This window comes from Juglans regia, chromosome 1, assembly GCF_001411555.2.
Source record: "Juglans regia cultivar Chandler chromosome 1, Walnut 2.0, whole genome shotgun sequence".
Classification (NCBI taxonomy): Eukaryota; Viridiplantae; Streptophyta; class Magnoliopsida; order Fagales; family Juglandaceae; genus Juglans; species Juglans regia.
In genome coordinates this window covers 991,308-1,003,385 of record NC_049901.1, presented here as the reverse complement: position 1 = coordinate 1,003,385, position 12,078 = coordinate 991,308, and the positions used below count along the sequence as shown (strand labels likewise).

The 12,078-nt window shown below is 40.7% G+C and overlaps 2 protein-coding genes across 2 annotated transcripts; one reads left to right on the top strand and one right to left on the bottom strand.

Moving 5' to 3' along the window:
- Nucleotides 1-4,197: 4,197 nt before the first annotated feature.
- On the bottom strand, nt 4,198-6,474 carry LOC109001321 (exocyst complex component EXO70B1-like). The gene has a single exon (XM_018978560.2). It carries the CDS (start codon nt 6,392-6,394, stop codon nt 4,349-4,351), a length of 2,046 nt encoding a protein of 681 aa, XP_018834105.1. The 5' UTR covers nt 6,395-6,474; the 3' UTR covers nt 4,198-4,348.
- A 357-nt stretch (nt 6,475-6,831) lies between these two features.
- Nucleotides 6,832-12,036, top strand: LOC109001319. Its single transcript, XM_018978556.2, has 7 exons — nt 6,832-7,333; nt 8,729-8,891; nt 9,301-9,501; nt 9,575-9,820; nt 10,541-10,688; nt 11,013-11,244; nt 11,357-12,036. Exons 1-7 carry the CDS (start codon nt 6,994-6,996, stop codon nt 11,692-11,694), a joined length of 1,668 nt encoding a protein of 555 aa, XP_018834101.1. The 5' UTR covers nt 6,832-6,993; the 3' UTR covers nt 11,695-12,036.
- Nucleotides 12,037-12,078: the final 42 nt, after the last annotated feature.

The window sequence follows — 12,078 nt, the reverse complement described above, 5'->3', positions numbered from 1 at the left end:
TCAACCTAGGTTTTTCATCAACCACTATTAAGGGCAAATAAAAATGATCTAGAATAAAAGATTTTGAAACTTTTTTTTTTAGATTTCGGAACGACAAGAGAGATAACTTCTTCAACTTTCATACAGGAAACTTTAGTTATATCATTTGTATAATGAGCTATGAAATACTATAAGAGACTGTAAAATACTCATATTTATAGTGGATTTGCACCTGAAACGACTCATAGACGTAGGTCCTGTGCCGAACTATATATATATCTATGTGTCTTTTTCTCTATTTATATTTGTTTTATTTACCTTCAATTCACTGTAATAGATGTACAGACGTCGTACCGCCACTTCGAATACTCATCATGGGCTTCAAACGACACCGATTGAGGTTCGAACCTTCACCATAGACTGAAAATACTCCTACTTTTTCCTTCGTCCAATCATGTTATAGACCTTTGTCCAAAGATTTTAATTTTTGTGTTGGATTTAATACCAACCATTTAAATTTTGTGTTATAATAGGTATTTCTTATTTGTTCTTTCTTTATAGCGTTCTCGTCCATTATCTTATGTGAACTTTATTTTCTTCTATTTTGGGAAGACTTATGCGAGCCCTTCTAATGTATTGGTCGGGGGCAAATAAATTGTTAGCTAGCTAGACTAGGGGCTTCGAGTTAGCAGAGATTAGGCACTATGCTAGCCCAAAATAGAAGGACATATGCCCCTGTTGCGCACTCTTGAGTTTCTTTATAAAGGATTGCTAAAGACATAAAGGGATCCTACAAATTGATGTGACACACTATCACATGTCCCTCTTCTTCTTCTTATTCTCTCTCTCTCTCTCTCTCCCTTTTCCCAACCCTTTACTAACTTCGCCACCGAACCTTCTGTTAGGGACTTCAGTCTAGTCCCTAAACATTATGTTATCCTCACATTGGTCCTCCTTGTGATAACCGAATGCCTTAACCTTCTTGCTTGGTCTTTAATCAATAATGGCATGTATGATGGTAATGATGGGTTCGTAGGTTGATGAATGTATGTTGTTTAGTGGTGAAATAACGATGATGGTGAGTTCGAGTGATCAAAATGATGATTATAAGTGTTTGATGCAATATGGAATGGATTAAAGGTTGTCCTTGATGTTAGGGCCACTTTGATGATGATTAGGGTTGGTATGGTGAAGTGTAGTTAGGGTTTTGTGTGGTGGCTAAGGATGATTTCGAGATTAGGAAGAATTGGGTTAGGGTTAGAGTGTAGGATGAGTTGCTAGAGTTTCGGAATGATGTGGAAGAGTGAGGTTAGAGTTTGGTGGCTATGGTTGGTCGACTTTGGGGTGTGGTTATTGTGATCCCTATATTGTAGGATCAAATATGGAAAGGGTGATTTAGTTTTAGCAATAGGAAGATGATTTTGGTTGACTAGATGTATTGAAGGGATACGAGATTTAAGAGATTGATGATTAAAGGGAAGTTCCTATAATTAAGAAATGTGATTGAGATGAGTCAACTTTCCTAAAATTAAGGGCTAGCGTTATGGAGATGATAGAGGCTAGTTATGGTAAGTGGCAATTATGGAAAGATGGAGACAATATGGATTTCGGCTAGCTCAATGGAGAATTGGATGAAGGTAAATATGGGAATTAGGATAACACTTATGGTGGTCGAAATATGGTGTTGGGAAGATCAAATGGGTGTAAGGGAATGGATGAGCACAATGCAAAAGTATGAACACTCATGAACATGAATGAACACGAAGAAAAAACACAAAGATAAACCAATCAACTTTGATTCACGAATTGCACAGAGATTAAATGAAACCTCATATATTGATAAATGAATCACACATATTCACGAATTGTAAGATGTGATTATCTCTTAAAGGATTCATGAATTACATCCCAGAGAGCCCAAGTGCCAAGTACCAAAATGACGATCTCAAGAATAAATAATCCATCCACTTAGAAAATTTGTTAAAAGATGTAAACCAAATGTCTAAGAGTCCTATTTATAGAGATTATAAAGTGGAAATCCTAATAGGTTTATTGATAAATAAAATAAATAAATAATAAAATAAATAACTGATAGTGGTGTGGAGTCCATGGGGGCCCACGACATTGGTCCTTGATGGCCTATGCTGGTCTATGGGCATGTTGTGCATGTGGCTGGCATGGCCCAAGCAAGGGGCCTGAGTGTTAGCATGGTTACCTGGTTGGGTGGCCTCGGCGCTGGGCATGTGGCTGACATAGCCTAGGCATGGCCTGGGCCTTGAGGCTGCTGGCCTGCTGTTATGTGGGCATGCTAGGGCGTGCCGCTGGGCTAGGCGCATGGGGCTGCTAGCTTGTTGGCATGGCCATGCGCTTTAGGTTGCTGCGCACTGGGCGTGCACGCGCTGGGCTGCGCGCAGACAGGGTTGTCATTAGCCTCGCTGGGCGTTTTGGGCGTGCCATGGCAGGGGTTATGGCATGCTTGTAGGGCTGTCATGGGCATGCCATGCCTGTGGGGCTGTTGTGGTGTTGTCAGGTGGGTGCCATGGCTCTTGCCATGGCATGTCTATGGGCTTGTCCTAGGCGTGCCATGGTAGGGGCCATGACATGCTTGTGGGCATGTTGATGGGCTGCTGGGCATGCTAATGGGCACTGGGCTGTAGTTGGGCACTCTGCTGGGTGTTGGGCTACTGCTAGGCGTGCCATGGCATGCAACAGTGTCAGGGCATATGCCATGGGCCTGTCATGGCCTGTCAGCGACCATGTCTAAGGGCTATCATGGCATATCAGGGGACTGTCATGGCATGTCAGAGACAATGTCAAGGGGTTGTCATGACTGAGCCATGACACGGTCGAGAAGGAAAATGTGAGCCATGTTCTAATTGACTAATATCATTCTTGTAATCTTCCTAAGGCATACACTAGACCCATAGGGAAGTCCTCCAAAGCTAGGCTTGACCCCGGAAGTAGCTCGATCTTGGCTATCCAAGCATGCCTAGGACCTTGTCCTAGGGTGATTTTTATTGGGGTCTTGACACATTCCTCGCCCTTCACCACAGGTCCACAACCCAATCATCTTCCTCTCTCTCTAGCACCCTCACCTTCCTCGCCCCTCGTCAACGTTGCCCTTCACCTCGTCGAAATGCCGTCGTCGCTGCTACCCCCTTTCACCGACAGGTACAAGATTTCTCTCTCTCTTCTCTTGATCAGGCTGAAGGTGTGGGGAACAGGGACGAGGGAAGTAAAATGAAAAAAAAAAAAAAAACCTAATTGGCGTGGCACGCTAACGTAAGTTTGTGGGATCTCTTTGTGTCTATATTATTTTTCTTTTTTATACATCCATTGTTGTAATCGAGTAAAGTGTTAAATAGAGAAGTTTTGTACAAATATTTTATAAAAAAAAGTTGATCATATTAAAAAATAATATATTTTTATATTTCTTTTTATTTAAAATTTACTTTTTTACAAAAAACTGAATGAGACTTGTACCTAGGGGTGTAAACCGGTCGGTCTGGTCCAGTGATGGGCCGAATATTCACCGGACCGGACCGGTAGTTATCAATTCGATCTGGTCCGGTCGGTCCATTCGGTCTGAACTTTTTTTTTTTAAATCAATTAATAAAAAAATTTATTTAAAATACTAAATTAAATTAAGTGATTTATTAATGTGGATTATGTAACAAACTCAATAAAAATATATTTTATATGGTCAATGATAATAAATTAAGTGAAAATTACATTATTAATTTATATAATTACTATATAATTAACTAATTGATATTATATATTAGTTAATTCATAGAATATTAACAAGTATTAATAACATATTTAAAATTTTATATTGATAATAATGATATGTTAGATAAAGATATATATAAAATATTATTAATTTATAGAATATTAACAAGTATTAATAACATATTTAAAATTTTATATTGTTAATTGTATAATTATTATATAAATAATATATATAATATTTTATTTATTTTAATTTTTAATTCGGTCGGTCCAGTCTGAGAAATCTCCACCCCAGGACCGGACCGAAGATCGAAATTTTCTTATTTATTGGACCGAAACCGACCATGCATTTGGTGGGTCCGGTTCGGTCTGGATCCGAACCAAACCGGTCGGTCCGGTCTGGACCGAACGGTTTACACCCCTACTTGTACCAATCATTTCACTCTATAATCACATTCAAGTCTTTCAAAAACAAAAAGAAAATAAACCCAACTAAAATTTGTAGAGCGCTACACCATATGTGTGTGTACATATTAACTCTTGGACAAAATAAAAATATAAAAAATAAATAAATAAAAATTTAATCAACCCATTAATATTAACTCATACATCGATCAATGCTTGTGGTTGTGGACCTCTATGGTCTCCTCCTGGCAGTCGACGCGGGATTCCCTTCAAATAGCTTGTCAATGCAGTCTTCTATATCTTCAGGTTGGTACTTCACGTACTTCTCCGTTTGTCTCCCAGCTTGCAAGTACTGCGAGAATCTTCCTAAGAACGATCGGTACGCAGGAATCACCACCGCCGATATCGACACCCGAAGCTCCGACTGAAGTTGCTCATCGCTGACCACCCAGGTGCTCTGCGTCTTGTGTATTTCGTCGAACATCTGATTGAAGCTCTTGAATCTCTCCTTCAGAACCGGCTTCACCACCTTCCCGTTTACGTTCAACCCCTCGTGGTTCAGACAGCCCAATAGCTTATTCCACGTCTCTCTTTGGTAGTTCTTGTGGTACTGCCTCATATCCGACGACCGCTTGCGGTACCAGGTGTCGCCCATTAACCCGTGGATCTCCGTGGACCCTTTTATCTTCTGTAGGATGTACCGCCCGTTGTTCATCATGAAGATGTTGCTCAAAGCCACGTCCTTATACAGCTTAGCCTTGCCTTCCAGATTGGAGTCCAACAATTCCATCACTCTCATCAACTGTGCCGAAAACGGGGACCGAGACTGGGTTTCGTTCTGATTATTTAGACTCTGCGTTTCATCCTCTAAATACTGTGGTCTGTTAATCGAGTCTGCACGTTCGATCTTAGAATGCTCTCTGAAGACTTGCTCCAAGGTGTCCTTGTACTCGCATGCGTATTTTAGGTAATTCATCGAGTAGCGAATCAGGGGGTGGACTGCTCCTCCTGGTACCGGAGTTTTCCCCGTGTCGAACTTGATCGAGTTCTCGAGATCGCAGAACATAAGTATCGCCGTCTCTCCCAGACGGCAACGTGCCAAGTTTATCTCTGTCTTGAGGTCATCCCCGCACTCACCTTCAAACAGGGATTCCATAGATGGCATCAGATCTCGCAAGTTCTCGTACATGTCGAGGAACTTGAACAGCTTCTCCGCCGATCGCTGCTTCGTCATTGCCACGCCTTCGGCGAAGTCAAGAAGCTGTATGAGCACGCCGCGAGTGAGATTGCCAAAGAGGCTGGCGGAGATGGAGGGATGGTCCGAGAAGACCGCCTCGGCTAGGGCCTTCTCTCCGGAGAAGTACAGGGTGGCGCATTGCTTGAAAGCTTTGGTCCACGTGGCGATCTCTCGCTCTAGCGACTCCCATTGCATCCTCTGGACCTCGTCGATGCTGTGCTTCTCGAACCCTAACTGCTTGTGCAAGCTCTCTTCCAACTCGTTGCTCCTCGCCGCCATGTAAACCTGGCAGCACTCAGATTCGTAGCCACCGGATATCATCTCCTTCGCCATTTTGTTCATACTTGACACGACATCGTCGGGGTACCCCGGAAAATTGATCATGTCTCTGGTTGTTTCAGATTCCATCTGTAGCTGCTGATCTTGCATCCCTTTCGTATCGGACCCAGTGGTCCGAGATTCTTCTAGGAGAAACCGGAATTCCTCCTCCAGAAACGACATGGCTCGCTGGTGAATGCCTCCGATGCGATTGAATATCCGAGAGCCGTGAGAGTCCAATTTCAATTGACGGAGGGATTTGGTCAGGTTGGATATACGATGCACAGCTTCAAGAAACGACAAGTCCTCGTCCGGATCACCGCACTGGGCTGCCCCCTCGAGCTTTGAAAGCTTGGCTTCCACGAGATCCAAGAACGTATCGATCAACTCATGAGGGATTTGTACGGGAACGACGTTTTCGTTTTCATTGTTGTCATCTGTATTAGAGGGGAGAGACGAGAGAAACTCATCGATATTCTCGGAAACCTTCAGGAAGTTGAGATGGGGATCGGACACAGGACCTGAAGATGCGGTTAGTTCTCCTTGGACAATCTCCTCATCATCTACATTGCGGTCGTCCTCTCCGACGTTCTCCTTTGGAAGTCGATCGGTCTCAGAGGATTGATTTGCATAAAAAACAGCCTCTGTGTCCTCGCGGGGATTTGGGGGATGGTCCAGTTTACGGCCAAAGCTGGGGGAATTTTCTGAAAGGTTGGTCTCCATCGTTGTGGATTACGTACGTACTACGATGTGAATCGTTAGGAAAAGGAGGGGCCCGGAGAAAGATAGATGCGGGGACGGAGGAGAATTATTCGAATAATATTTATTTTCATTTTTATGTTTAAGTTTTCATTTCGGTTTTGTTTTAGTTTTTCGGGGGGATTGAAATGGTCGTCGTTGCAGAGAGATGCGCGAGAGAGAGAGAGAGAGAGAGAGAGGTGGGAATGTACGGACGTGAGATCACGTTGGAGGTGATGGATACGAGGGAGAGCGAAAGAGTCGCTTTCACATATTTTTTGTTTTCCATTGTTTGCAGAAATGGGCTTAGGTTAGGTTCAAATAGGCCCGAATGAATAGTGTATTTCTTTTACGGACTCAAAGCCCGGCCCATTCACTAGGTCTTTGTCTTGTCTTGTCGGCGTTCGTTCAAATCGGAATTTCGAGGATGATATTTACAGAAAAATTAAGCGGCTCTCTTCTCCACAAAGTTCCAGATCCCTATCCATCAACTCAGCCAGGACTTGAGCTCAGCTCATGCTCAAACTCATACTCATACTCAAATTAGTACTCAATTTGCAAATTAGTAGAACAGATAACAAAGCATGAGGTCTAACTATTCTTCCGGTGGATATAGAAGGAGACGAGTGTCCGTACGTTCATGTCTGATTCTGTGTGCCCTTTGTATTGCTTTTTTGCTATTGATGGTCGCTCTGAGACCTGTTGGTGATCCTCCCCTGGATGTTGATTTCCCCTCTCTTTCTCTTCGTGTCGTTGGCGGTGAGGCGGATATTCCGAATCCGGGTCGGAGTGCAGGAAACAGAGCTGGGGAATCGCAGAAAAAGTGCGCCACGGTTGAAGAGATGGGAGAGCTCTTTCAAGGAGGGTTCTGGAAGGAAAGTCTCCGAGTCAGAACCATTATCCGGGAACACTTCGATTTAAATGGTACTTACTTTGTTCTTTCTCCTCTTTTTACCCCTTGCTATTTTCCATTTCTATGTGATGTTGAGCTAGACTCTCGCTTTGTTTGGTTTCCAAGAAAACTTATATTTACTGTACCAATGATATTAACGACATCTTCAACGGTTCATATGCGGATATCGAGTGGTGTTGCATTCTTGCATACATTTGAACTTGATTGACAGTAACATTATAGTTTGTCCTTTTATTACCGGATTTCTTGGTAAAAGCATATTTCGAAAAGCTTTAAGTATTTGCCTGTCTAGTCCAAGTTCTACCCACTCTATTGTTTGTTACAAGTGAACGAGGATACGTCAGATTTTGTGAATAAGATCACGAAATGAAGAGGATACCGCGTTGGAGTTCTTGAAGTTTTAATTAAATAATTCAGATTTACTACTTAAATTATATATTAGTTTGACACGATAAAAATAATGATCTTGTACTTAAAAATTTAAGTTAGATTTTTCTGAACAGTTCATCCTAGATAGGTGTTTCCTCTTGTATACCATCTCGTGTACTTGGGGTATGCCTATTATATTAATACAATCGTTTACTTATAAATAAATAAATAAAAACAGATTTTTCTGAACAATTCACGTTGTAAATTTAAGAATTAGTTACCCTCAAGAATCTACAGAAATCCTAGCCCTGTTACAAGGACCCCACATGATGCTACGATAAAGGTTAGAGGCACTCAAAGAGTTATGGATGGGTGGATAAATCTGATTGCTTCCTAGTTTTTCACAAGGAATGTGAGTAAGATCACGACATCTGAGTTAATCATCCCATTTAAATTAATCTCTAATCACGATATAGAATTATCCTGCTTTAGCTGTGGCTATCATCATGTCTGTGGATTTTTTAAGTATAAGATCTAATAATGGTCCCCTTCAAAATGGTAATACCTTGTTAGATTCCATTTTTGCCATCAGCTTCAGATTAATAGTCTCCTGCCATGGATACTTTAGTCAGCATAATGATCTCATTAGAAGTATGCACGGAAGAATTGTGGGTGAAAATCAGACAACGCCTCAAGAGCACATTGATTTCTATGCTTCTTCTAAGAGAAATCTGATTTGATTTTCCTCAATAACAGATTGTACATCTTCTGCCAGAAAAGAAACTGTTTTCAACCATTTCGATATGTTTATGCTTCAGATAGTATGTGGTTCCCTTTTTGCGTATTCTTAAGTTGCATACAAAATTCTCTTGCATTTATTATAATCCCTAAATACCAATCCTGCAATTTTTTTGTAATTTTATTACTTCTCATTGAGTGCAATGGTTCAGAGGCATGGCATTTCTATGTTCTAAACTGGTGCTTTCTTGAGATTCACTTGTGGGAGTCAGAGGGTCACATGATTACTTTTATCTCAGGGGCCTCAAGAGTCCGAGTTCTTCCTCCAGAGCAGTTCTGCAGACATGGTTTTGTGTTGGGGAAATCATCCGAAGCAGGTTTTGGGAATGAAATGTACAAGGTCCTAACTGCTGCAACATTGAGCATAATGTTGAACCGGTCCTTGATCATCGGGCAAACCAGGCATATTGGTCTTTTCTCAAGCCTTTCTGTTTTGTGTTATAGAGTTGCCTTTATTATCCTCCCTGGTTACCACATGAATTCTCGAAAAAGCTAATGCTATGGGTTGTGCCCTGATCATCACTTTCATATATTGTTATGGCTTCAAGTGTTGTACTGCAAGGTGTTCATTTTAGGCTCCATGTATGCTTTTAACTTTGTACAGTTTAAACAGAGGGTAAAGCTCTTAATTTGCCTTAGATTTGTTTTACTGTGTTCTGTTCACTTTCTGGGGTTTTTTCTTCTTCTTCTTGAGCCTTCATTTGGAATAGCATATACACATCCCAGGACAGAGGTGGATATATAGAATATGTAATTGCAGTCATATCAATGCATTTCATTGATCTGATCGTTGCTTTGCTTCTTTTTTCAGGGGTAAATATCCTTTCGGGGATTACATTTCTTACTCCAACCTCACCTTAACCTTGAAAGAAGTCAAGCATTTATGGAGACGCAACGGTTGTGAGAGGATGTATAGAAGGCGTCTGATAATGAGGACTGATGATTTTATGAAGCCATCTGAAACAAATGTCCTCTGTAGCAATTGGAGGAAATGGAAACAACCAATAATTTGGTAAACATTTTTGGTACTAATCTACCACTCATGGTTTGCTATCATCACTTGATAATGAACCTCAATGCTGCAGGTTCCAAGATACCACAGATGCTATGGCAGCTCAATTTTTCTTGAAGAACATACACCCTGAGATGAGGAATGCTGCTTCTAATTTATTTGGACAGCCAGAACTTCTCCAATCTCGGGCTAATGTGTTTGGGGAGCTGATGAGAGTTCTGATATCTCCTACAAAAGATGTTGAGGAAGCAGTCAATTGGGTAATTGGCGGGGGGGTGGATCCTGATATCTCATTGCACATGCGGATGCTTACAAATAGGTATTGCAACTTTTAATCAATTCCTTGACCGGGGACACTTACGGCTTAAAGATTTAGCCCCTGTTGGGTGGGTTGGGGTTGGCTTAAATCTGAGGTTCGGTTACAGTGTATTTGCATGTGCCTGTTTGCATATATGCTTAATGATTTATGACTGAGCTCCACATCATAGTTATCCGGTGTAATTCACTTCACATCACCGGATACAACCTAGAGCTTAATAAGAGATTGAACCCTTAATAGAAGGAATAGTTCCTGAAACAGCTGGCCACATATTTGCTTCAAATAGACACTGGATATTTCATTGAGTTTAACTATAATCAAACACCAACATCTAGTTTTCCTGTGTTGCTTCCTTGAGAGTGCATGTGGAACTCCCTTGGATTTGAACTTTTTTAATCCTTTTCCTTGAAGGGGAAAAACATTAAGAAAAAAGAAAAGAAAAGAAAAGATGCATTATCTTGTTTGGAGTCATAAAAGACTTGTTTAAAACAAGTTTGGAGTCATCAAAGAAGTGCTAATTACTGAAAATCTTAAGTCTCTCTCTTTATACATTTTAAGAACCATAATATATAAAATGCTCCAGAAAAAAGTGTGCCCATACATAGAGGCATGCATTCACTCTTTGAATGGACGTGATTAAAATACTATGTATCGTCCAATCTGCTCAAATGTAAGATTTCAGTTGATTATTGATTCAGGTTCTTACATTCTTTATTTCAGGTCTGTGAGAGCGGTATGGGCAGCATTGAATTGCGTGAGAAGAGCCATGCGCATGCAACACCTCACGTCAAGACCAAAAGTGGTTTTAGTGTCAGATAGTCCGTCTCTTATAAAAATTATCACACCACATTTGAGTGTATTTGCAGAGGTAATTTGATCTGTGTACCAATCATAAAGCCTACACATCGCACTTGACATCAATATATTAAATTTTGACCCATTCCAAAAAGAAAAAAAGAAAAAAAAAAACTAAAGTCCAGTAAAGTGTATACATGTCTTGTTACTTGTGTAACCATCACAACTTAAATATGCATTGGAACTTTCATCACATTGTTCAACACACCACCTCCAAGTTGAGGCCTACTTGTTTACACTTGTAGCTAGTTTGACTTACCTTTAAACCCAAGATTAGTTACACCTTGCAAATTTCGAAGATTCTCATATAATTGTAATTCATCTGTTCTTTTCACAGGTACTTCATTTTGATTTTGAGCTTTTCAAAGGAAATATATCCAGTGATGATAAAGGATTGCATAATTTAGATTTTAGAGTGAAGGACTGGGGCCCCGCACCTAGATGGGTTGCATTTGTTGACTTCTTTCTTGCATCTCGTGCTAAGTATGCTGTTATCTCTGGGGCTCACAGGCGTGTTGGGACTACCTATGCTCAGTTAGCAGCAGCGCTGGCTGCAGCATACAGTCTTGGTATTTCTCAGCCCTTCATTCGTTGATCTTTATATCGATATATATATATATATATATGCAATTGGATCTTATTTTCTGTCAAATATTTAAACAGTTCATCATTATCTTTCAGGGGATAATTCTACTAGTTCAAGTTTTTCGTTCTTAAGCAGCTTCCAAGGTAATTTGTTAACGGAAGGTTTGAGGCTTCAGGTTGGGTGGGGACATGTCTGGAGCAGATTTGCTGGTTTGTTGAGTTGTCGTCACCAGCCCAGTCAATGTGCTTTCACACCGCTTCTGCCTCCAGCTTGGTGGGATGGACTATGGCAGTCCCCCATTCCACGTGATATTCGAAGGTTGGCTGCGTATGGTGTCCAATTATCGGGTTTTGGAACAGTTGATGAAGATTATCTCCGGTCTTTCTGTAAGTCAAGAAAAACTGTTGTGAGAACCATCCCATTCGTACTGTAATTGTTGAGTTGCAACTTTTATTCTTTTTTTTTTTTTTTTTTGTTTAGCATTGCAACTTTGACGATGAGAAATGGAATTTCCACTTCTCATAATGATAGCATTTCTCTTGCAAATGGACAGATGTGGCGCCATAGCATGACTATTGAGGACCTAAATTTGTTTGTTTCTCAACTTATCACACGAGCACTAGAAAACATGTATGGGAATATGAGTAATGAGTATAATGCGAGTTGTCTTGCTTGTTCAACTGTCAAGTCTAGGGATTAGAAAAATTTATTGTAACCGAGATATTTTCTGAATGCATTCTTTGCGTATTAATGGACTCCCTCTTGCTTTACGACATGTTCATACAACTCTAATTGAATTTCACGATGATTACAAGTA

Coding starts and splice junctions, on each gene's coding strand:
- LOC109001319 (XM_018978556.2), top strand. CDS start 6,994: ATGAGGTCTAACTATTCTTCCGGTGGATATAGAAGGAGACGAGTGTCC. Junction 8,892..9,300: donor TTGATCATCGGGCAAACCAG/GCATATTGGTCT, acceptor TTCTTTTTTCAG/GGGTAAATATCCTTTCGGGG. Junction 9,821..10,540: donor ATGCGGATGCTTACAAATAG/GTATTGCAACTT, acceptor TCTTTATTTCAG/GTCTGTGAGAGCGGTATGGG.
- LOC109001321 (XM_018978560.2), bottom strand. CDS start 6,394: ATGGAGACCAACCTTTCAGAAAATTCCCCCAGCTTTGGCCGTAAACTG.